The following is a 27080-nucleotide window of genomic DNA, read 5'->3' on the forward strand; positions in this document are numbered from 1 at the left end:
ACAGTACCGTTTCGGAGACACAGCCCCTTCCTCAGACCTACCGGTGGCTTGTGTCTGTTACTGTAGATGAGCTGATACTATGCAGTAAAACCTAGCCATTTTTTCAGCACTACAGTACTTGTGGGCCTCCATCCGTTTTCTGCACATAATATTATTTGAAGTTATTATGGGGAGTGATGGTTTATTCTCTTTGTTTTCTGTACTTCACTTGGTATTGGGAGTGCCTCTGTATATCTTTTATATTATTGAACTTCAAAGACCTGGAGATTGTCCCTTTCTTTTCCTCCCACCCTGCTGTGGGAATCTGTTTGCTGTGCTGCCTATTTTTATTTCACCTCAGAAACTTACAATTAACACCCGAGTCACAGCAAAGGCATCAGCTTTTGGTGTCATCCGTTGCTGCTGATCGCTGCTCTGTTATTGGTCTTGGGGGAAATATTATAGATGTATATGGAAACATTTCTATCGCCACACATTACCTGCTCTCACAGCTCTTCCTCCACACAATCCCACTTACAGTACTTCTTCCCCAACGCCAACTCCTTCTATTAACACGCAGCTACCCGAAACCCACCAACCTTCTCAACCCCCTGTACCTTATTTTCCCACTTACCCTTCCTTATAGATTGCGAGTAAAGATGGGCGAATATTTGTTTGTGAATTTGGATCCGCGGCAGATCGGACGGTTCTTTTGGTCTACAGATTTCAGCGGATCAATGCCAAAAAGGCGATTTTGCATTTTGCGGATTTTTTATCATTATTACCAATACACGCCACATATTCAGCAATCCGTTGGTGGATTCTACAAATCCGTCCATGGGTTGTATCCAATGGTGGATTTTGATGAATCCATGCGGATTGAAACCCGCCCAAATCCGTTTGCGGATTTTACACCGCGAAACGGATTTTGGGTGTAACATCAGCGAAAATCCGAGACGCGGATTCGCCCATCTCTAATTGCGAGCTCCTTGGGGCAGGGCCTTCCTTTCCTACTGTAACTATGTATGCTAATGTATACATACTCTTATGTATATTTTACTCTTTTTGGCCCAATTGGTGCACAATGGAACTGCCTCTATATAAAATTAATATATAACTTTTATTTACATATATTACAAAATGAACGTGGCGGGATAGCAATACGAGTTGAGAATTGATATAAATACAATCTAGAGAGGACCACGATTTAACTATAATGTAGAGGGGATTTGCTGTGGGTTCCGTGGTGCTATGAAGACATATTTACAGTGAGCGCACGCAGTGCACGGAAGTCTAATAATAAATGTAACCCATATGTGTAACTAAATATCTAAGAGGTTTAACCTTTAACTCTAACAACTAGTGATATGCAACATATTACACAAATGGTAAAGTGAGGGAACAAAGCTAGTGAGAGAAAAGGAACGACAAACTACTGAGATGCAATTTGTGCCGAGCCGTGTGTGTCTGTGCTAATCTGTACAATTGTCACAGAGACCTACGGCTACTAGCTTCCTACTAGAGTATATCGATATAAATATAATAAGTACTGAGTGTTAATGATGGACATTATAGGTATACCCCTCTCCACTTCTAAACTTTGTTACTGTCGCACTCTATATTGTGATGTCAAATTAACCCGACGCGTGTTTCATTCAGAGCTTCGTCTGACCCCTTGTGTCCATCAATAGGGTTTATTTGTGTATATAGATATTCAGTTGTCACTCCCTGATAGCACCTCTCTATTCCATCCACTAGTCAAGCTCTTTAAGGTTAAGCAGGATACCTCTCTCCTATTTGTACTTGACTATTTAAAACTATTTTAACATGTGTTGCATTCTGTTAGGTACTAAAGCTAATCAATGTAAGTTGGAAATGAGAACTGAATGACACAATAACAAATATATATATATATATAACCCAAACTTTTTTCAACAACATCATTTTTCTTTACATTATTTATATTATTTATATTATATTGACTAAAATAGTAAAGAAACTAACATGACAACGTACTTTTCTGAACTTCAAATGTACATCGCTTCATACCTTTATCCAGAATCATTGTATGACGTCAGCGCACCCATCAGGCCAATGAGAGCCCTTGGGAGGGGAGGGGGGGGGCAGATCGACGGACCAATCAGATGCTCTATAGGCATGGACAAACAAACTGCTCTGCAAACAAACTTTTCATTTTTATATATAGGTAGATCGATCAGGACTTCAGGTGCAGGTTGGACTTCAGTGGCCGGAACAGCAGGGAACTGACAGGAGGGGGTAACCAGGCTATCTAATAAAGGTTAAGCCCTCTGGTTAACCCTGAAACTGTGGGATCCCTGGTAGCTACATAAGCCAGGGACCAGGGATAATACACGTTGAAAATAAAGTGACCCCTGCTTTTTTCTGTTTTCATATTCCTTTGGCCCTAGAACTGTGAGATTTCTTGTATGCCAGTTTTAGGGGGGAATATTTGGGTAGAAATACAATTATTTTGTTTGCAGGAGTTCGGGGCCAAGTTACCGGTAGCCCTTTAATTCTCCCCGGCGAGCAGGCATGATTTGCCGGTATGCGGGGTGAATTACACCGGGGCAACCCAGTGTCCCCCAGACTCCTGGATTTTGAGCACAAATATCCCAAAACCATTTCCCTTATAAATATAAGGTTCCCCAAATGTATACTTTATTAAAATGTGTTATAATGTTATAGACAGTTGCTATTAGACTCTATATAGTCAGCTAGGGCATCAGCATAGACGCCGGCATGTCTGTAGAGAGTTCGTAGATCAAAGAGGAGCCGGGATGTTGAGAGGTGTCAGGGTGCTAAGTGGCCGGAGCAGGGCGGGTCAGGAGAACAGAGACCCCCTGTGGGGAGGACCCTCTGGTCTGACAAACTCAGTGGAGCATGCCCAATAGGTGGCAATGTATTGACTGGGGGAAGCGGCAGAATGTCAGCACGTTTCCCATTGGTCAATCTGTATGGACCGCCCACAGGGCATCCCGAGATGGCTTGGCACCCCCCCTCCTCTGACGTCAGCCAAAGTACGATGCCTCTGTTTCTATTGGCTGACGCGGAGGAATTACCACGCTCTGATTGGTCGCTCCTCCTACCTCCATGCTGAACATAGCTCAGACGAGTGTATGTAAAGAGAAGCCCCAGTCAGACAACCAGACGATTTTGTGGCTTGAGTCGATGAAGCTAAGGTGGGCTGTCAAAGTTACTGTGTTCCAAATAGCAGAGCAATCGGCTTCGTTTTGAAGCTAGGAAAGTCTGCCTCGCAGAGACTAAGTCCAGTCTTTTGTGGCGAAGTTCTTCAAATCAACATAGCGGTCACGGACAGGATTTCTTGCCGAAATCAATTCCAGGACCATCAGGACGAGGTTCTGGTCAGGAGTTTATGCGAAGTTTCGTTCCAGGACAAGATACCCGACCTAGGAAAGGCTAGATTTCAACCCCCAGACCCCAGTAAGTGTGTATATTTCTGTATTTTGTGTTTTGTTTAGTTCTGAGGTTTTATCCAAATAAGCTCCATTTCATTTCACTGCCTTGTTTTGCCTATTAACCGATCCCTAAAATATAAATGTGTTAAAAGACCTGGTCTACTGTGACAGGGACAGACAAGGATTAGTCGGGGTCAAGAGCAGGGGTCCAGGGCAGGCAGCAATAATCATAGTCAGGGTCACAGGCAGAGGTCAGCAGCAGGGAATTGACAGGGGCTAGGGCAGGGACAGGGCAAGGAACTGACTGGGTCAAGCCTAATTACAGGCAAGCACCTTTATTAGCAAAGACTAGACAAGTATAGGATCAGGGATCAGGAACCGGCTGTGGCCAAGAAGTCCAAGGAACACAAAACAAAGGCCAGGAGAAACAGAAGACAGGAAACTATTAAGGCAGGCAAGGACAGAAGACAGGGAAACTCAGGAGAACCAAGAGAAGACCGTCGGAGGAAAACCCAGAGCAGGCCGAAGCAGCAGCACACACAGTAGACAAACAAAGGAACTGTGGCTGGGAGCAGGACATCCAGGAAGAACCTGACAGTGTGTCAATGGGATAAAGGAATAGTAAATAAGAGAGCTTAAATTAACCACAGGTTTTCCAGCTCCGGGTGCACATTGAGGCCCCGTGGTGAATGATGAAGATGAAGTAGATGGCCCTCTCATGGACTTGTGATCAAGAGAATAGTGTATTTGTGACGTAGGATCAATGTTTCGGTCCCAGCATCCTGCACCTCCATGACAAAAGGTCACGCTGAGACCGAAATGATAACCCTACTTCACAAATACACTATTATTTTTAATGAGGTAAGTGAAGCAGGTTTGTCAGACATAGGGAAGATATACAGAAACATTATTTGGTTATTTCTCTTTAATGTACCTTTAACGTAGTAAAACGTGAAATCTTATATGTTTTATTTTTTCAATAAATCATTTCTGTAGTATTACATAATAGCCACTGTTTTATTTTATTCAACTCTTATAATGCCATTTTAATGAGTTTTTAAGCAGCCTCTGATTCTTATAGCAGCTTTAGCCCACTTCCCCAGCAGTGCAAGATCTTTGCAATACTTTCCTGTTTGTGAAAATGTGTTGCCAATGTTCCTAGCAGTTTGAGCTGTAAACTATAACAATAGTCAATGTTACCTTAGTAAAATAAGGATACATTGTAGCTGCTAAGTTACACTAACTGAAGGATTGGTTGAAACTGAAAGGCAGCCATTATGTTAGGCACACAATCAGGATTTTTACAGATTTATAACAGAAGCACCAAACAATTGCCAGCTTAGATAAGAAGGTAGAATTATACATCGTCACACGCTCTACATATAAAAAATAAGAATAAAAGAAAGAGAAAATGGGGAAAGTAGTACTGCTGATTTAACAATTAAATAGATTTTCTGACAGCCTACTTTTGCTGATCCTCCATTATACAATTCAGAGTTGGCTATATACTGCACCGACACACTTTATTCGAGCAAATACCCGGTATGTACCTGGCAGATACCTGGAATGCGCCGCTCCTCACCTCTGACAAGCCCCGTTGCATTTGCCTTCCCAGCCTGGGTTCATGCCTGGCTGATGGGCGGCTGATCTGTTAAATGATAATGATTAGGATTTAATAGGCTGCAATGCTTCGCGTGTCTACCAAATGGCATAAATTCATGAATTGTAATGCAGTATATATATATGTAGTGTGCAGTATTGCAGCCAACGGGAATAAAATGCTTCAATCCCTGCCGGAAAATAACTCAATGCACTCGGGCAGAAAACAGTCACAAACCTCAATACACCCGGGTATACCCGAATTCGTGGGACTAGCCGAGCTCGAATAAAGTGTGTCGCCAGTGTAGTTATAAAAAATTGTGAATTTTGAAATAGCTGGGGGGGGGGGGGGGGAATTGCGGTGCAAAGGGATAGCAGTTAATGAATCAACATCTTGGAATGTAAGGTACAGCTCTGACATAAGGATCCCTATGAATTGCACTAAAAGTACATAGATATAATGATGAGAGAGAGAGATCTGATAATAGAGGAATACAAATGTTCATATAGAAAAAGTATATAATATACCTCCATATGTACCACTAACAATATACTGTATTATGAAAACAATAAAGTTTTATTCATCAACAACGACGCTTAGTGACAATTATATAAAGTGTGATTGTACCATATGCTAACCTGGTTATACTATACATCTAGGAGGTAATCTATCTATAATACCTTATACCAGGGGGGCGCAAACTTTTTTCCCTGCGCCCCCCTGACGGCTGTCCCCTCGCTCCCGCGCCCCCCCCCAACCCCAACTTACCCGCGCTCCGGCGTAATGACGTCACGTTGCCATAGCAACGTGACGTCACATGACCTCGCAGCGTCATTTTGACGCCGCGTTGCCATGGCGCCGCAGGGAGGAAGCCGCCGGAGCCACGGTAAGTTAGGTTTACAGAGGCCCTGCAGCTCCCCCGGCACTTAATTTAAGTGCCTTCGGGAAGCGCGCGGGGCCTCTGTAAACCCCGCGCCCCCCGTCGGCAGTGTCGCGCCCCCCCTGGGGGTCGCGCCCCACAGTTTGCGCACCGCTGCCTTATACTGTACCACCAATATGTATTGATGGGGTGTAGATGGAAGCTACAAAATGGCAAAAGCAAGCTTTCCCTGTAAGCTTGCACAGAGGGGAATTATCTGAACATCTGCCTATTTATGATTGATCCCTAATCCTATAGGGGGGGGGGGGGGGGGGGAAAGACACTTCAGGTGTTTCCTGACACTATAGGAACCTGCAATACCAAAATACTGGATGCAATTGATACTACTACTATACCAATCCAATATTTTTGGATATTACACTCATCATATGTTGATAGTATTGTGCTGCCTCACAAATGGGGATTTTAATCACTGTATAAAACTTTATTGATTACTTACAGATGTAGCGAGATTCACTGTTTTCGGTTCTGGGTTAAGGCGCAGGACCGCGGCAGCGCTATCTCTGGAGCTATCTCTGGAGCTGCGACTTTAAGCTTTCCAGCCGCAGCTCGGGAGACTGTCCGTCCTGCTACATATGTATAGGCTCAGAAACACTATTTTAATATTATCTAAATTAACTGACCCAGGAGCTCTTTGCAAAGAAAGAAAGTGAGGGCACTGTAGAGAGATCTGCTATACTGCATACAATCTGTTTCTATAAAATCTATTTTTATAACTGTATTGTATGTATATGGAGGAGAAATAGAGGATTGGCAAAACCTGGATTCTCCCCCCCCCCCCCCCCCCCCCCCCAGCTCTCTCTTAAAGTTAGGGGGGAGTTGGTAGGGCAGTTATAGAGGGTAAATTAAGCAGGGAAAGGCTGCCCAAAATATACAAGAGCTTCAGTGTTAGAAAAGTAAATGAATCACCAGCTACATATAATAAAGATTTACATTATTTGGAGTAATGCCAGCCAAAACAGAACATTTACTTTGGGGAGCGATTTTTATCTTAACATTGGACTAAAGTCAAAACAGTGTCCTGTGTGTTTTGCTATAATTCAACCAGATGAAATGATATGGCTTAGATTTTTCAGTTTGCATCAGTTCTGTTTTTACCATGTCATATTTTAAGATCACAAATAAATCTACTGTAACTAACTTACACATGAAAACAATCATACACTGTGTTTATCATTTACCCTTGTGAAATACACTTGCAAAATAGCACCATATTTAGCAAATAAATAAACCCCATTGCTTTAAATAAAAATGTTGTCTTTAGGAAATAAGGTGCTATTTTTCTATGAAGGAAAAGTCCTACAATCCTCTAGGGGGGTGATGAATCCGAGCAAATATGAAGACAAATTGAAAACGAATTGTGTCACTTTCCCCTTGCCTCGTTGTGACAATGTATTGGGGTCTTTGGTTCAACTTGTAGAGCACGGTTATACATCGCACACCAAACTGTGTAGTGGCAGCAAAAGGAAAACAGCTGAAGCTGCTGGGAGCCACACGGACACAGACTCTGCATTTATGTCCTATCCCGATGAAGGTGTAAAATAAGACACCGAAACGGTGATAATTTTCAATACATTTTATTTTAAGACAGGTGTGCCACAGCATTTTGTTCATCAACTTGTACCCCATCAGCTGCAGCTTGTGGTTTAGGTAATGCCAAAAGGAGGCGTTACAGTACATGGCACACTGTATCGGAGTACTCACCACAAACAGGGCGCGACCATGGGGCAAAGGTGGGGATTGTGAATAAACCGACCTCCAGCCGCGAGAGCGCATCCGGAGTGTAGATTGGTAGTGGGTAGCCGGGTCGGGGTTGGAGAAGTCGGGGTTGTCGTAGGTATTTGCCGTGGTCGAGATTGGAGAGGTGCGGATCGTCGTAGGTAATGCCGGGGTCAGGAGTAGAGAAGTCAGGAGTTCAGATGCAAGCCAAGGTCAGACACCGAGAGAGACTGGTACTAGGAACAAGGAACACGATCAGGAGGCAGGGATTGCAGTAAGCACTTCGCACAATGAAGTCTTATGTTCAGCCATCTTGCCAAGAGGCTATCTGAGCATAAATAGTACCCTGGACCAATAGGGAGGCTGCTAAGGAAGGAGCTCACCAGTATCCCTCCCTGTGATAGGCAGGGTTCTGCAGCAGCTGCGGAATAATGGACAGAAGTAAGGCCTTGATTCAGCGTGTGCGTGCTGCACGCCTCTGACGTCACCACGAGGACGGAGCCTGGAGGCGGGCCAGAGGTACCAGTACTTCCCCCAGCGTGGGGCAACACGTACAGTACCACCGGAGGTGCCACAGGAGGAACGGGCGACGGAGCACCCAATTACGGGTTGAGGTGGGTGTGCACCGCGGAGCGCACGATGCAGGCTATCAAGGATACTTACACACACAGAGTATAGGGCCAGGCCCACAAACTCCATTAAATGACTTATCGTGACCTAAGTTTAAGTCATGTTATGCCTTGAAGATACTCTTTAAAGTCCAATAACATGTATATACGTCTGCGGACACTACGACACAGACAGGAAGTCTCAGGATATATATAAGTCACTGGGTAACTCTATACATCTACTTAACTAGAGTACCTAGAGATGTACCTAGAGATGTCGTTAAACTAACTGTCTCCAGTGCAGTGCTCACCTGTGGTCATGCGATAGTGGTGGTCGCAGCACCGGAGGATCAAAACAACGGAAATCATAATCAACCTTCATAAGCATGGACCACCCGCAGTGCAACCGCGGCAGACACTATCTCCGGCCCAGCGGGCTTTCCCTTTATTGGCTGTGGCAGCGGAGGCAGAAAGTCTGGCTACATCTGTATGTATTACTTCCCCAAACACTTATGTATGCAATATGTGGAGGGATACCACTGAACAAACCTGAACACACCCGAGATGCATGGGAAATACTGTGTATGAACTTCAATAATTATATCTCAAAATAGAAATACAGCGCCAGTAAGATGGATCATTAGATGTGCAAAATTAATAGGATGTAATTCTAATTTTGACCCTCAATGGGACACCCCTATTGGGGGGGGGAGAGAAGGGAAGGAATGGGGTTGGGAAGGATTGGGAAATAGGGAAGAGAGGATGGGGAGGGGAGGGAACAGGGGGAGGGGAGGGAACAGAGGGAGGGGAGGGGGAAGGAACGAGGGGGATGGGGTAGGAATGGCAGCTCCAGATGGAGAAGACCAGCTAAGGCTGTGCTTTAGTGTGATCCAAGAGAATGCAAATAAAACAAACTGAAATTGGACAACAAACTACAAACAACAAATAACAATAAAATGTGAACACAAGGAGGGAAAACACAGGATGGGCAGTAAGTATGGCTACATCTGTATGTATTACTTCCCCAAACACTTCTGTATACAATACGTCGAGGGATACCACTGAACAAACCTGAGATGCATGGGAAACATACAAACTTCAATCATTTTAATATACTTTTTTCTTATATGAGAAGAATCCCTATTGCGCAGACTCTCCCTCACTCCAGGAAACAGGTAATGGGTCTTGTAGAAAAAAATGCCTCCTTGCAGCGTGTATCGAATGGGTGCTCCGCTCGCCCAAAGATGAGACCAGACAGGATCTTCAAAGCAAGAAAGACACAGCGCACCAGAGGTGAGTATCCAAATAGGCATATTAAAATTCACAGCGTGTATCAGAAACTTACATTTAAAACAATAAAAATGTGCTGAGCTGAAGATCCAGAAAGGAATGAGTCCATAGATTGAATTCAGGCAGAAACATGTGCACCGCGTGCCCGACCACAACTCCAAGTGGACAGCAGCGAGGGCATGGATCACGTGCGAAACAGGTTAAGGCATTGTTGCTTGCCTTAGCATATCTCACGTCATCACATCATACTGTACGTCGTCCCGTTCGTGCGTTACACGCTGTGACGCGGCTTGTGCCCTCATTGCTGTCCGCATACTGCACAGGGGGAGGGATAGGTTTCATCCATAATTAACATTCCAGTCTGTTTTAAAGTAAAACTTATCTTGCTTTATCCATTGTAACATCGCCCGAAGAAGAGATCAGTGTATCTTGAAAGCTCGCACAAATAAAAGTATATTGTTAGCCACAGAACGGTTTTGAGTATTTGTTTTTTGATGTTCATGGAGAGAGAGAGAGAGAGAGAAAGAAAGAAAGAAAGAAAGAAAGAAAGAAAGAGAGAAAAAGAAAGAGCGTGAGAGAAAGAAAGAGAGAGAGAAAAAGAAAGAGAGGAAAAAAAGAGAAAAAAAGAGAGAGAGATCCCCCTCATAAAATCCGCTTAGAAGGAAGAAACGTGTAGCGTCACGTGTTGTGAGTGAGCTACAGTGGCTGTGCGAGTGCCAATCCTAATGCCGGGGAGCAAGGCTGCTGTGATCTGCCCCCGTTGACTGGGAACCTAAAGATTAGGAACTCTTCTCTGCATGAGCGGGTTGCCAGAGGACCATACAGACGGTGACACCAGCAGTGGAGTTCCAGAGGAGATTACCCCACGATGGAGCAAGCAGTACAGCATTTTGGAGTTACAAGTTGGCGCATAAGTTTATTCATACCACACTTTTTATTCGTGGCTATATTGTGAGGTTTTTTAATTGTTAAAGTACAAAATATTAAATCTTTTATACTCTGATATCACACTAGGATCGGGCGTGTGTGTGTGTATATATATATATATATATATATATATATATGTATATTACACATCTTGAATATTCCTAGGCTTGTTCCGGTTAAGCAGAGGTGGGCTTTTCAATGGTGCTTTGCTCGCAATAGCAAAGCACTAGGCATTAAGGTGTTGGAGAAGCCTAGCCGAGCTGAGGACACATTCTAGGGACGTGGCCAAGGTCTGATAATGAACGAAGACCCGGTCAGCGGGGTAAGCCAGGAATATCCTGTAGATAGTACTGTGGTGTTCCTGGATGTGGAGCGGACAGGGTAAGCCTTCCTGAAGCAGGCACCCTGCACCTAGCTGAGGCTAGTGTCTCCCCCCCAGAGTCCCAGTTGTTGTGTTTTCTCTTGTTTTTGTATTACATTTGTAGGGATGCGTTAGTTTGCTTTTCCTTCACTACAGCGCGTCTCTAGGGGCAGTGTGGACGGTTCCGCGGTGGCCCGACAGCATAGGGCGCCGCTATGTTGCTGCGCAATAGTAAGGGGCACTGTCAGAGCAGAGAGAGGTCACGCATGCGCAGTGCAAGCGCGCGAACGGCTGGCCAATGAGATAGAGGTTTAGCCAGTAACTACAACTCCCAGGAGCCTTAGCGAAGTCACCTGATGGCAGGGAGTGAATGGGAGGGCCGGATTTGCGGGAGGCAGGAAAGGGAAGCGTGGGGGAAAGGCCACGCTAGTCAGAGGGCACCGGAGGAGCAAGGGAAGAGGTAGTGTGGGTGCAGGGGGTTTGTGACCCACCTTCATAGGTTAGATCTTCCCTGTAGGCCCCAGGAGATTCCCTGAGTCACAGTAGATTGTGGTGCTGCAGGGACGCCCTGTAGTGATAGCTACATCAGCCCTTACTGTATAGCAGATAGGGACAAAGTGTGTGGAGCGGAGGTTGGTGCTAGTCGTCTGGGACCAGGCTGCTGGGCATCGTGAACGCGGAGAGACTGCTCTGGATCGGCGGATCCTTTTTGAAGTTGTTACAGGTCACCACAGTGACCGGAAGGTATTTACTAAAGTGCACCAACACCGGTCAACAAGCGCTGATCCCGCCTTAGGGAACACTCTTTGGGGACACTAAGTGGAGTGGCCGAAGGACTGAGCCTATATACATATACAGTACATGGACACGGTGTGGGGGCACGCGGTGACTGGACAGTGACATTTCTCCTTATGAGAGTAGCCGAGCCACCAGTGTTATAGTATAAGTTAAGTGATGTGTTATATAATTGTTCTTGCCATGATTATGCCATAAGGGTTATCCGTACCTTACAGTAAAAAGTTACAATCATATGTGTGTTGTTATTGTTCTTATCCAGGGGAATCTTACACAATGGGGATCATGGGTAAGTGGAGGCGCTGCCAATAAGATAACTATTACCCCAGGCTCCCAGTTAGCGGAGGCCCAGATCTCCTTGAGCCAACAGGTGTGTGCAGTACCCGTAGTCACTCTAGAGCGTAGGAAAGAGGGCTACACATTGTAAGCCTGCTGGTTTTACCAGACTAAACCCCATTTTATTCAACTACTGTGTCCTGCCTAGTGAATTGATCTCGGAAGGTAAAGGTATTAAAAGTACTGGTCTCCCGTGACAGACTTTTTAAAAAATATATACACACAGTATTTCAGGGTCTGGATGGGAGTAAGGCAAATACACACTTACAGTAACACCACATTTTTGGAAGCCAAGCAATGTTTTGCTACAATAACGTAACGTTAAGCCTATGTGAAAGAGATATACAACAGCTGTTGCTTTTGCATACAATTACCTATTGTATATGGATATGCGTTAACCTTGTGGAAAATATCGTCCCTGGCTGTTTTAGGCATTGTTAGGTTATGAACCCTAAAGTAACTGAGCTTAATGAATCTGGCCTATAATGAGAAATATTATATTCTGCGTCTGTCACTTATTATCTTTTACTGGTCTCCCAGAGAATCTGGTGACCTTCCTGTGTAACAATGTGTCACACGTAAGAAACTTTCTCTTACATTTGATATGAAAAGGCAACGGAGCAGAGTCAAAACGAAATTGCCTTTGCACCATTTTTATGTTGATACAGTAAATCACACCCAACGTCTTTTTCTAATCAAAGTCTCCGTACTGCTAAGGCTCCAGATTTGGCAGATTAAATGAATTCCATTCAAAACAATAAAATATATTCCTTTTATAAATCCAATGTTGTTGTGCAGCTAGGAAACATGAGGGACTCATTCTATTTTAGCTGAAGTGGCCAAATGGGCAATTTTCAGCTGAATTTTGGCCGAAAATGTCCCCATCAACTGAAATAGAATAAACCCTTTTCATGGTAAGTATTAAATCCCCCTTGACTGGGTTTTGAGTGTTTATAGCTACCCAATCTCACAACCATAATCCTCTATGATTCCCATTATTATTCCAAGTGGACACTTCACGCCATTGCATTGCAGCCCCTTTAATGTCGAGGGTAACTGATAACAATTAGAAAGTTCTTCTTGTATAATCCAAAACTGAATACCAAAATAAATAATTCAGTATTTCTTCACATTAATTATTAGGAGAACAAATTAATAGATTTTAAATTAAAAAAGACTTATTGATGTGCTTAGCATGCCAGTAAGCTAATCCTTTTATTATCCTTCCTTACAGTAAATCTTAATAAAGATCTCGACAAAGATGAAGCTGCTGCAGGTTTCAACACTTCTTCTGATTATACTGGCAACATTGGAAGCAAGACCCCAACCAGCAGGTGAGAGAGTGTGAAATCTTTAATGACAAAGGGGTACATTGTATAAGTGCTCCAAGGTCGCCGGTCAGTGCGGTCACAAGGAAGCCACATTGAAGTTAATAGAGCTTCCCGCGTCAGACTACAATGATTGGTGATCTCGCAGCTTAGAAAATATATCCCAAAGTATCATTGTACAGTATATTTAAAGAGTTTGAGCAAATGGTAAGGTGTATGCCACAATGTATAGTACAGACGTGAAGCACACGTACTGTACATCCATTGGTAAACTGGCTAGGCAGACATTTAAACCTGTGACATACAGATGCAGCAGATGTTATTGGACTGTCTGGCGGGCGGCAGTGAGTGAAATAACAACGTTAGCTCCGACCCTTTTTCACTTGCACCTAATTCAAAGACAATGGTATCTGCTCCTGCTAGCGCCTTGTGTGTGTCCAGCTACAATGTGCCAGCAATCACGTCTGCTGCATCTTGTACCAGGCACGGTATGAGCCCTGCCACACCAGAGACCCTTATGACGTACCTGGTACATTATGGGCACTTGCCACTTCCGTTTCCGGCATCCAGGCAGCAGGCACAGCGTATAATCAATACAGAAGTGACCACGTGATGCAGAAATGATGGGATTATGGGCCATACAGTATCTACAGCACTACAAAGTCTTCTGCTGGAACACAATTTCCAGTTCACTCAAGTTAATGGGCTTGGAAGGTATCTTCTAGCAGAAGATTGCCTAGTAAATATGGGTCTATATATAAACATTGAGAAGCCTTACATTAGTGGTTGCAAAACTATGGAAAAAAACAAATGCTGTCCCCTGTTCAATATAGTGAGAAGCAGGAAAACACATTCTTTAAAATGCATTAACTTACACAACTGGAAGGTAATGAATAGTTAACTGTGCATTAACCTCATTATGAAATTTAATAGGGGCTCATAGATCCCATATTACTAGTTTCCATTCAAACTTGGTAAGCGGTCTACTTTCTCAACTTCTCTTAATTTGTCCATTTAGGGGTCAATGATCAAGACCCATTTGGTGCAAAATTGCCGCAAATTGTATCATTTTCATCTCTGCATCAAGGAACCAAGGCGTATGGTCCACGTTTTGCCCCGTATGTGCCAGCTTGTGATGTACAGTAGGGTGAATAGGAAGGGAGGTGTTACATAATGTGCAGATTATAATGAGGTGTGTTCTGCATCTCTGTGTGTCACTGCTGTTATATGGTCATTTCATCGGAAGAGGGGTAACCTTTTATGACTCACAATTTGCATCACACGTAGAAAACTCCTTCTTACATTCGAAGCAAATGCATGTAGAAAATGGAGCAATGTTTCAACACAAAATTATATTTGCACTTTCTTTACGTTAGTTTTCAAAAATATATATATTTATTTGACCTAATGCTCGGGCACTCCATTTAACCCTTTCACTGCCGGAAGACCAAGGTAGCGATCATGCGGTGGCAAGAGGCATGAATGGAGATGGAGAGGGCTCCACATTTGTTCAGATGATGTTCACTACCGATGTGATCTCCACCTAGAAAACAAGCAAAAGTAGTATCAGGGATGGGCAACTCCAGTCCTCAAGGGCCATCACCTGGTTAGGTTTTCAGGCTATTCCTGCTTCAGCACAGGTGGCTCAATCAGTAGCTCAGTCAACGACTGATTGAGCCACTGATTGAGTCACCTGTGCTGAAGCAGGGATATCCTGAAAACCCGACCTGTTGGGGGCCATTGAGGACTGGAATTGACCGCCCCTGCTCTACATCAGAAGGGCAGCCTAGGGGTTAAAATGTTCTATTTTTCTACACATTTGTACAATAGCACCAAAAATATACTCGAATTACAGGGGAGTAAAGTGAGGCAAGGTTATAGAAGGCTGACATTGAGGGGCCTTGTTATATAAACTGAGATAGCGCCAATCATTGCACTTTAGAGAATAAGGGCCAATTTCGCAGTAGGCATTTTCTACATAACAATTCAGTAGCCAGAAACCACAATATTACACTTTTAAATAACACTTTTTTTAAATATATATATTTGAATTAATCACTCACATATGTTGGACTTTGAGGGCAGAAATTCTTTAAATGTGTCATTTTAGAATGCGCATTTGATACAGTAATATAATACCAGATATTCTGCAAGTATAAATGCTCCATTATCTGCAGTAGCAAACAAAATCCTGCTAAAGCAGCATAGAAGGTGGTCTCCGCGGTGCAGTGTAATCTCCCTGCCAACTGATTCACAAAGACAGAGCTTTTCCCAGGCATATGAGTTGCGATTTGCTCTACCGTCTTGAGACACTGTTGGAAAGGATCTATGTCCTCAAACAGTCACCAGCTTATTTAGAGAGAGCCCATTTGTTTGCCATCCCTTCACATGAGCTTAATGCAAACATCATAGTTTGCCAAAATGTGGTCCATCAATACACCTTTAACTTTCTTTCCTGATGTGGTTGAATGTTGATATTTGAGCAACGATAAATGATCAGTTTCTGTTCCATTAGTAAAAAATCATCGTCTCGACAGCAAGGTGAGGAATGTTGACGCGGCAATCCATGCTGATGGGAGTTTTTCTTTTTATTCAGTCTTATCTGCCCCGGAGCTGAGCCACAGAACTTGCAGTTCCAGGATGTCGAGAAGTTGCCATTTTAGGTTCCAATTCAATATAGATGGAAGTCAGGCGTTTCCCTGCCATGGAGAACAAGCTTCACAGCATGTTGAATAAGAGCCTTATGGGGTTATTCATTAAACTGCAATAGTGCCGATCAGGGTGCTATCCCATAGAAATCCATTGAAGTCAATGGAAGCTCCGTGAGAGAGAACCCCAGTTGGCACTGTCGCAGTTGAATGAATATATAACCTCTTTGGTGTCTCATCATTTTTTTTTCCAGGACCAGCAATATAGCAGTTGGGGTCAGCCTTACTGCAGCAGCCAATAGAACGCTACAATATCACCGGGAAATGACATCACAGCTTTCTATTGGTGACGCTAGCAGCTATTGTGTTTTTAATTCTGCTTGAACGGCATTTTGAAATGTTAGTAACAATGGGAAACATCATCAAAAATGAAAACATGCTTAATAAACATGGAACATATGTTTTTGTTTTCTTTTACAGCGCAAAAATGTAAAACGGGTCCTATGGATCTGGTCTTCATAATTGACAGCTCAAGAAGTGTCAGACCATTTGAGTTTGAGACTATGAGGAAGTTTATGATTGATATTATTAAATCACTTGACATTGGCATTAATGCCACTAGGGTTGGAGTGGTTCAATACTCTAGCCAAGTGCAAAATGTATTCTCCCTCAAGTCTTTCTCTAAGAGCGCCGACATGGAAAAGGCCATAAATGACATCATTCCTCTGGCACAAGGAACTATGACCGGTCTTGGTATACAATATGCCATGAATGTTGCATTTACTCTCGAGGAAGGAGCTCGCCCATTGTCAAAAAGGATTCCAAGAGTCTCAATTATTGTGACCGATGGGAGACCTCAAGACCGAGTGACAGAAGTAGCCGCTCAGGCTCGTGAAGCTGGAATTGAAATCTACGCTGTTGGGGTACAAAGAGCCGATGTAAACTCACTGCGGGCCATGGCCTCCCAACCTCTAGATGACCACGTTTTCCATGTCGAGTCATTTGATCTTATCCAGCAATTTGCGATCCAATTTCAAGACAAACTATGTGGTGAGTTGGAACAGTCGTAGCTCTTTTGCAAAAGTACTTTTTGAGTCAGCAATCGTTATTGATCACATTTCTATTTTCCTTTAAACCCCACCAGAATTGGTGAGTCTCAGGAGGTTTGAACTCCCTAGTCTTCACCGCAGAAGACAAATCTGGTTTATCATGTAGTTAACTTTGCTGGTTCAGGCATTTTCAGGATGGAAAATGCTTGTCAAACCAATGGATAAAGAGAATGATGCTATGAGGGTCACCGGGTACCATACTTTTTTGCTTGGCCCAACAACCTTAAATATTTGCTGAAACAGGGGGCTAAGGGGGGATGGGACAGACGGGAGTCTTGAAAGGAAGATCAAGTTGGTTGTGCTCAGGAAACGCTGTCAATTGAGTCAGTATAAAACAAATCTGGACAATTGCTGCTTCAAGTAAAATATGTAACATTTCTTATAACTTTTTAAAGGTTACCAGTGCATAATCAAAACAAGAAAGCCGTTTGAGGAAATCTCATATCACATATTGAACTAATAGTTAATTAGCTAGATTTGTGTTTATCCATTCATCCTAAATGTTTACTAAAGATAATAATCATTTCTGGCCATTGATAAGACACTAAAGATTCTTGTATCACCTTCTCTACAATATCATATCACAGGGATTATGGCACTTGCTTATTAAGCAATGCTATGCCGTAAAATAACTTGAATGACACATAAGGGGTTTTCCGGCGGTCTAGGATATTTGGTTGCGGCCATTTTTCCGCGACCAAATTGCTCCCAGGGACATCTCACCGCCGGCCACTTCGCCGCCAAGGTAATCCTCTAACCTTACCCTAAAAACCTCTAATACTAATTCTGCTCCATACCCATAAATCCTTGACCCCTTACCGTAAACCCCTACCCATAAAACCATAACCCCTTACCCTAAACCCCTACCCATAAAACCATAACCCTTTACCCTAAACCCCTACACTAAAAACGTAACCCTTTACCCTAAACCCCTACCCTAAAAACATAACCTTTTACCCTAAACCCCTACCCTAAAAATCTTAACCCTTTACCCTAATCCGCTACCCTAAAAATGTAACCCTTTACCCTAATCCGCTACCCTAAAAATGTAACCCTTTACCCTAATCCGCTACCCTAAAAACGTAACCCTTTACCCTAAAACCCCTATCCTTAAACCCCTACCCTAACCACTAAAACCCCTTAAATTAATGTACCTTACTGGTGAGACGGCCGGCAGCTCAGTATCCAGCGGCGGAGCGCATTCGGTGAAAGATCCGTCGGCGGATATATATATATTATCTCTCTGTGCTCGTACAAGCATTTTGTTCTCTAAGAGACTGCGACTATTCCTATCAAAATAGCTGTTTTGCTAGAGTCGGTTTCACGCTCCATCCTACAGTATAATGCCAGTATGCTGGTATTAGAGAGCATATTAGTTGGAAGAGGATTTAGGAGAGGAATTGCAATGGGATATCTCAAATTGCAGACCAAATTCACTAAACGGTGCTACGCCATAAAAAAACTTTTGCTGCCCGAAGCCTCGTTATGGCCCATTTACTTGAATGAGACATAAAGTGCTTTGCATAGCCCTGCTTAGTAAATCTGGCCCACAATATGTGTTCTATTTCTTTCAGTTGATTAAATCTGCCATGCTTAAAGTCGTCTCAAATGTAAAAAAACAACAAGAAACATTTAATGCAGGTGTACATGGAAACATTTTTGCACCATGTCAAGGCACAAATGTCATCAGCTTGCTATGTTTCTAAAATGCCTTTGCTTCTAGTGCCTAGCAGTTTCAAGTGCTCGGGTGTTGAACATTATTGCCTACACCATTATCATATTTAGGTTAGCATGATTAGCATACAAGAGAGGCCAAGAAAATCAAGTTGCCTATTGTCCTAAAATAATAGCTCAACACACACCTGTGTAAGGAAACCAGCGCAAAAAAATTATTTTGATGTGAACAATTATTTTACAGGTGTCGACATGTGCACTGAAATGGACCATGGGTGTCAACATACTTGTGTTAGTGTTCCTGGATCCTATTATTGTGACTGTAACCCTGGATACAAACTCAATGCAGATGGGAAAACATGCTCTCGTAAGTACCAACACAATCTAAATATCCAAATTGCTAAAACCATCCATTATATATTAACAAACATTTTATGGAGCATTCCATTGTTAAGTGATTACAATTTATTTCAACAATAGACAGAGGCCCCAATGCGCATCCAATATGACAATTAAGCTTACACGATATGTTTTTCTTCTCATAATTATGGGTAATTTGGTTCAATCTTTTTGCCAAAACATGTCAAGCTGGCAACCACGTCAAGGCCAATCCTATCAGCAGGTCCTACACTACCAGTTTTATCCTGTGTCCTTTCTATGTCCTCCACTGCATGGACAAAAAAGTAAACAAAACAATAATATAGCCCACAGCAGGGGATGCCTTACTTGAGGTCATTTTCCCAGTAGCACTACAATTGACACATAAATATATAGTGCAGTGGGTTTGGGTTTTGAGTTTACTAAGACGGTCTTTCATTTTATTACCGCTATCTTGCTAAGGGATACTGGTGCTTCAATTGAAAACATTCATCCATACAAGGCTGCCTGAAATATTAATGATGGTTCCCTTGGAGTTTTATGTCGAAGTGCCATTTAACTAGGGAATTCACTCTTTAAACAACACTGAATGCCAGCAATGGTGCCTACAGCCTGTTTGACAGCCCATGTTATGGAAAGTTTACAAGATTTACTGCTCATAAAGAGTCTGTGAGAGTCTTTTCTCTCTTGCTTTTCTTAAAAGGACCATACATTTGCCTAGAAGGACCACACATTTCACATTCAGAAGTACTGTCCATTGTAAATCCAAACATACATACAGTATATATATTATCTCATTTAACACAGCAAAACTGCAATAGGATACTGAGAAAAACCGTTGACAAACTCCAGACTGGCTCACCCCGACTCATTTACTGCACTGTTGAAATACTTGCAAGTCATCAGATATGACAAACCCTTGTTATATTTCTTCTTCATTAATTGCTATTACATTACATTTGAGGATATATTCTGTCTCTGTGTTTCATTGACCTGAATTCAAGATTTCCACTCTTTAGCAATAAGGTATATTTGTAACCAATGATCATTTCTTGGGTTTCTCTAACTCCTTGTCTATTGTGTTCCCCCTCCACTAGTACCCCTTATAATTGGTAGGTAATATTTAAAGACAAAGTAGATACTATTGATCTTGTTAATATCTTACCTTCAGGTATCGTATGCTGTTAAATGTGTAATCCAATGTAGCCAACAAGAAAAGAACAGTTTGTAAATAATGTAACCATCTAATCACCTTCCCGCAACAAAGCTGGCAGCGCAAATAGCAAAGATGTGACCGTTTTCACCTTTTTGAGGACATTAATTACGAATGTAATTTCTTACGGTACTCTGAATGGGAACATGCCAGTCACGTCGAGAGTTCTCATTACTCATAGCTCACCTTGTCCTTGTCATCGAGTCAATAAAGATTAGGGAAATGGGATAGAGGGGGCTCTGCCTGCACAAACTCATGTTGAACACACTGTGGCATCAGGCAAAAGGGAGCAGCCAGAAGAAATAAAACGGCTCCCAAGTCTCAGCTCCGAGTACAAACTCACTTGATGGAGCAATTTTCGCCTTGCGCCCCTTTTTTTAAAACATATATAGGAAGCAGGGAGTCCACCGTTAATGTTAGCTCCGGGAACCCACAGGTTGCTGAGATACATACTGGGAAAGGTGCCATCGCTTTCTTCCTGGTATTTCATTCCTGCGTCACACGAACCAATAGAAAGCCGTGACGGATGATATCGCAGCTTCCAATTGGCCCGCGTAACGCGGGAGATTTAAATGCTATTTAGTTTACCCTGGAGGCGACACTCCCGGTCGCAGCTTCCTTAATAAGTATGTCGACAACCAGGCAGTCCTTGCAGCTGAAATAAACTTTGTTAAGCTCCAGAGACCCCCTTCCCACCCATGGGGAAAAAAGGGTTGGGGCTAACTAAAACAAGCACGGGGACCTGCTCCTTCAATCACTACTTACAAATACTTACATTTCAGCTTTCAGTTAAAAAAAAACCTCAATCACCAAATGTGACCCCTTAAACATGTCAATGCCATTAGTACACATTGGCCCTAGCAGGGACTGACGCCTAAAACATGTCTTCCATTACTACACTGCGGTCCAAGGAGCTGTGGACCCCTTAACCATGTCACTGCCATTAGTACACTTTGGCCATACTGTAGAAGGGACTGAACCCTTAAGTACTTTGCCGTTCTGGACAGACTCTGGTCAAAAGTTCTACAGCAAGAACTAGTGAATATCTGACATTAAAACAATATTCTAATTTAACTGACCCCATGAGCATGACAATAATTAACATTACATATCAAATGTATTATGTTGCTTCACACAATAATGTATGTATTTATCAGTTATTTATGTATAATTTATTAGCATCCCGGTTTCACGTCCAAGGGTTATAACCGCAAGGCACAGTATGAATTCTGCTGTTTAATTGCTGCTGTAAAATAGATACAACTATCTAAAACGGAGTATGTTTTTTATTTCAAATTTCCAGTAATTGACATCTGTTCTGGAGGAAATCATGGCTGTGAACAACTCTGTGTTAGTTCCCCTGGCTCATATTCTTGTGCCTGTCGTACAGGTTTCCAACTAAACAATGATAAAAAGACTTGCACAAGTAAGTTCAGATATGTCCTTTGCCTCTTGAATGTGTGTCTTATGTAAACTGAATGTACTGTATGCATTCTTCCTCAGATATACGTGTGGATGTCCATCACAACATCACTGTTTAACCCTGGCTGTGCTGAGTAACTGTGTAATACGGCAGGAATAAACTCATAGGGGTCCATGTTAAAATGCACAAGAGTGACTCATTTGCATGTGATTACCCAGAATCCCTGGCTGCAGTGGAAGCACTGTATGCTAAGCGATAATAGGGAAAGACAGGGTTACAGACCTGTCTGAGACATGCAAATGTATCCAGAAGTGTTATTTTTATTTGCTAAACATCCCAAGGAATTCAGGGAGAGAACACACTAATAACATTGCAGGTTCTACAGCACAGCATAAAAAACAAAGAATGATATAATGAATAGGAAAATAGAAGGGAAAAGAAGGAAATTCATGAATGATGGATAAAGCATAGGAAGCAATTACACCAGATACTGTAGTATTATTGCTTGTAGCAGTAAGGAATTTGCTTAGTATTACTACACTCATAGGACAGCTGAAGTGTTCTCCACACAATCTGTTAATAGCTAACTCAGTGTTTTTCAACCGGGGTTCTAGGAAGCCTTGGTTCCCTGGGGAATCCATAAAGGATTTCGTGCAATTTTCATGTCCTTTGGAAATTGTACCAAATACAGAAGAATTTACAATGCATCTGATCTCAGACGCGCTATTAGAGAGGGTTGGGTTCCTTACAATGCATCTGATCTCCAACACGCTATTAGAGAGGGTTGGGGTTCCTTACAATGCATCTGATCTCAGACGCGCTATTAGAGAGGGTTGGGGTTCCTTACAATGCATCTGATCTCAGATGCGCTATTAGAGAGGAAAAAAGAGAGAAAAACAGTGCACAGCCAAGGAGCCAGGTGGTGAGAAAAATAAGCTTCTATTTATTCAGAGCAAAAACACAACATCACCCTAGGGGTGAAAACAAGTCCATCCTACGCGTTTCGGACACTAGGTGTCCTTTATCAAGGAGTATAACGAAACGCGTAGGAGGGACTTATTTTCACCACTAGGGTGATGATGTGTTTTTCCTCTGAATAAATAGAAGCTTATTTTTCTCACCACCTGGCTCCCTGGCAGTGCACTGTTTTTCTCTCTTTTTTTCCTCTGGATTATCATCTCTACAGTTTGCACGCCGCTTAGATTCATTTCCCAGGACACTTGAGGACAGATGGAGTGGGTAAGATCTACTTTGTGATTTACCAAATGATGATCATTTATATATTTACTATTAGTATTTATTTGTCTCCAATGAGGTTACGTCAAGGTGTTTTTCTTCATCATTGTCTGTTCCCTTCAGGAGATTTGCTGGTTGCCAGTTTAGTGGTCACTCACATATCACATTTTCCCATATACCCACTCCATAGTTAATTTGGTCCCGCAGCCCTGTGGTTTGCATTACGGACATTTGTGCATGAGAGTCCCACCCTCTCTGGAGCACCCATTTCTCTACATACCCCGATTCATTGCGCTATTAGAGAGGGTTGGGATTTCTTACAATGCATCTGATCTCGAACACGCTATTAGATTAGATTGGGGTACCTTACAATGCATCTGATCTCAGACGCCCTATTAGAGAAGATTGGGGTACCTTACAATGCATCTGATCTCAGATGCCCTATTAGAGAAGATTGGGGTACCTTACAATGCATCTGATCTCAGATGCGCTATTAGAGAGGGTTGGAGTTCCTTACAATGCATGTAATCTCAGATGCGCTATTAGAGAGGGTTGGAGTTCCTTACAATGCATGTGATCTCAGATGCGCTATTAGAGAGGGTTGGGGTACCTTACAATGCATCTGATCTCAGATGCCCTATTAGAGAAGATTGGGGTACCTTACAATGCATCTGATCTCAGGTGCCCCATTAGAGAAGATTGGGGTACCTTACAATGCATCTGATCTCAGACGCGCTATTAGAGAGGGTTGGAGTTGCTTACAATGCATGTGATCTCAGATGCGCAAATAGAGAAGGTTGGGGTTCCACAGAATTTCACAATATAATTATAATGTTCCTTAACCATGAAAAGGTTGAAAACCATGGAGCTTAAATTTTGATATTTACATATTTACTGTTGTTGCAACATCTCCATACGAGTGTGCTTTGTATATCACGAAGATGCTAACATCACTGGAGCACGTAAGTGAGAATCCTTTTTTCCTGAATCCTTTCCATGTAAGGGATGCATGTATGAAATTTGGGGCATAAGACACATTTATTAGTGAGATGGGTCTACTCCAAGATGTCCTGTTAATCAAGGTCTACAATGGGATTCATTTTATTGATAAATTTGGGGCAATTTTTGTGTCCCAGATTTGCAGCCAAGAGACTTTGCTAAATAGACCCCAAGTTGTCCCACCAAGATCATAAAGTAAGAAACAATAAAGTTGAGAGAAACAGCAATCAGTATTGTTCCATGAAAAAGGGGGATTTGTAGCGCAAACACCACGACTCAGTGCTACAGAGTTATCCACCCAGTATTGGTCTATGCTCAACGCAACGTTGTCTGATATTTGAACGGTGCTTTGCAGTCAATGTAACAATTGTCAAAATCATACACTCAAATGTATACGAAATACATGTAATGGTTCATATTGTAAGTACTGTAATACTCAATCGTTACAGAGTTTCCAAGATATTAAATATGGTTGCATGGTTATTGCTGTCTTTCCTGACATACTGTACAGTTATGTACTAGTATTTCCAGCGAATGTATTCAGGGAATCCTTTGGATGTACAAGAAAAGATTATTGTGCCTATCAGTATAAAGAAGTTTGCAGTGCCCTGTTACTCATATACTGTAGTACTTAAGGCTTTCATGTCTTCTAAAATCCTTATCTTCTACCCAACCCATGGCCCAGATTCACAGGAGGGTGCCAGGTTAGCACACCTTTACTCACATTTACATGTAATCCCTTTTATGCTAACCTTCATGTCTGATGCGTAGCATACAGTAGGTTCATTATTCTTTCCAATACACAGTTATTAGTTGGTTACGGACAATTACATTTTTGGTAGGTTAAAGCCCATTTTATTAGACCACTATGACAGTTCTTCATACTGTAGATATTTTAGAACAGTGGTTCCTAACTTCTGGCCTCAAGGCTATCCCTGCTTCAGCACAGCTGGTTCAGTCAAAATGACTGAGACACCTGTGTTAAAGCAGGGATATCCTTAAAGGGGCGATTTGTTTTTTTTGTTTTTACATAGGATTGAAGCAGGGGGTCTACAGAGCTGAACCCCATTAATTTGAGCTCCGGGGATCCCCTGCTTCTGGAGATACAGACCTTCGCATAGGGTTACAGCTCCAGCTGGGCGATAAAATGCAAAGCTCCCGCGTCACATGGGCCAATTGGAAACCGCACCAGATGACGTCACGGCTTCCTATTGGCCGGCAGGGCGCGGGAGCTTTGAAACTGCTAGCCGAGCAACCTCTACGGAGGTAAGTATCTCCAGAATCAGGAGAGCCCTTCAGCTGAAATAACTGGGGTTCAGCTCCAGAGACCCCCTGCTTCAATCCTATGTAAAAAATATATATATATATATCCCAACAAAAAAATTGCCGCTTTAAAACTGGACCTGTTGGGTTTCTGGAGGACTGGAGTTGGGAACCATTAACGGGGACTATGAAAAAATGAATTAAAAGGGTTCCTCACATCATAAAACTGATTTCTCACCTAAAATCATTATTATGTCTATATTCATGTTCTTACATTTGACGCGTTTCTTATTCTTTGTACTGCATGGTGCGTGCCATTGTTTTTACACATGAATGCATTGAGTTATTTGTGTCTACTTACATTTGTCGCTTGCTTGAAATGTATTTATACATATCATATGCACCGATGATAACTTCCAAACGATGACATTAACTCCACCCCGTACCGAGAACAAATTGGTGCTCCGAGACTGTTACTCGTGTGTGTCATTTTTGCAACAAAATCCTTTAATACCAAGCCACTAAAATCTCTCAAGACCATAAAGCCTCTTTTTTAGATTTCCGATGAAAGTTCATACATAAAATCTATTACGTTATTTCATTTCCATACAACATAAAAGATTTGTCTAAACAAGATCTAATCTGTGAAGAATTTCTATGCTGGTCACATTAGCGCTCTATTAACCTGTTTAAAAAAACCAGGTCATGACCTTTCACTACACTGATTTCTTTCAGGAGAAATGTCTAAGTACTAGGTAATATAACACTGTACGCGCTTAAGGCCAGATCCACAAGGCTTATAACATACTGTTATCAAAATCAGGAATGGATGTTATGTTCCCTGAGGTGAAGTCAAATCCACAAAGCTAATTATATGCAAAAACAACAGCTGTTAGTGATCACATAAGCATGTTACGCTAGCACTGCCTTGCGTTCGCGTCAAATAACATGACTCGCGTTAGGCCCGTCTTACCTAAAGGTGGCATTAGCTCCCTCCAGATGCCGAAATGTGGGTTTTGCGGGAGAAGGATACATAGATATGTAGATATTCCCAAACACACCTGTGCACAAAAAGAATACCACTTCTCTGTCATCGTTAAATCCCTGCATTATCAATCACCCGGTATCACAAGCATGCTGACTGGGGGTCACATTTGACTCCCTCACATTCTCCTCTCAGATTTGCAATGTAGCTAAAAGCTGTCGTTTTTTTCCTCCACAATATTACAAAGATACGCCCTTTCCTCTGTCGCTCTAATGCAAAAGCTTTAACGCAGGACCTCATTGTCTCCCGTCTCGACTACTGTAACCTCCTGCTGTCTGGCCTTCCTACCTCTCAGCTGTCTCCCCTACAATCTATCCTAAACGCTGCAGCTGGAATCACTTTACTCTCTCCTAAATCTGTCTGAGCGTCTCCTGCTGAAATTCCTTACAAAATTCTCCTCCAGTCTTTTAAGGCTATAAACTCTTCTGCCCCTCCTTACATCTCAGGCTTAATTTCTCACTATATACCTGCTCGACTCCTGTTCCTGCCTAAAACCTCTCTCATTTACTGCCCCACATTTTTGGAGTATCCTTCCCCTTAATATCAGACTGGCACCCTCACTTTCCACATTTAGGTTTGTCTTAAAACACATCTCTTTAACGAAGCATATGTGTAGCTCTGCTGGCTGGTACTATACACCTCATGCACTGAACTTGGCCCCCTGCAGACGCACTTACGAGAATTCCCTCCTACTGTCTCTGTAAGTTCTCCTCACCATTTAGATCAGGGGTGCGCAAAGTTTTCCCCTGCGCCCCCCTGTCTGCTCTCCTTC

At 42.6% G+C, this 27080-nt stretch overlaps 1 protein-coding gene across 2 annotated transcripts in view; it reads left to right on the forward strand.

The window, feature by feature from the left end:
- MATN4 (matrilin 4) overlaps positions 1 to 27080 on the forward strand; it is a 100458-nt gene that overhangs the window by 26505 nt on the left and 46873 nt on the right. For both annotated transcript variants that reach the window (XM_075572591.1, XM_075572592.1), the window contains exons 2-5: positions 13227 to 13326; positions 16449 to 17018; positions 18996 to 19118; positions 21646 to 21768. In XM_075572591.1, coding sequence (XP_075428706.1) covers positions 13254 to 13326; positions 16449 to 17018; positions 18996 to 19118; positions 21646 to 21768 — 889 coding nt within the window. In that variant the 5' untranslated portion in view covers positions 13227 to 13253. The remainder of the gene's footprint in view (positions 1 to 13226; positions 13327 to 16448; positions 17019 to 18995; positions 19119 to 21645; positions 21769 to 27080) is intronic.

Source organism: Ascaphus truei, chromosome 15 (assembly GCF_040206685.1).
Source record: "Ascaphus truei isolate aAscTru1 chromosome 15, aAscTru1.hap1, whole genome shotgun sequence".
Taxonomy (NCBI): domain Eukaryota; kingdom Metazoa; phylum Chordata; class Amphibia; order Anura; family Ascaphidae; genus Ascaphus; species Ascaphus truei.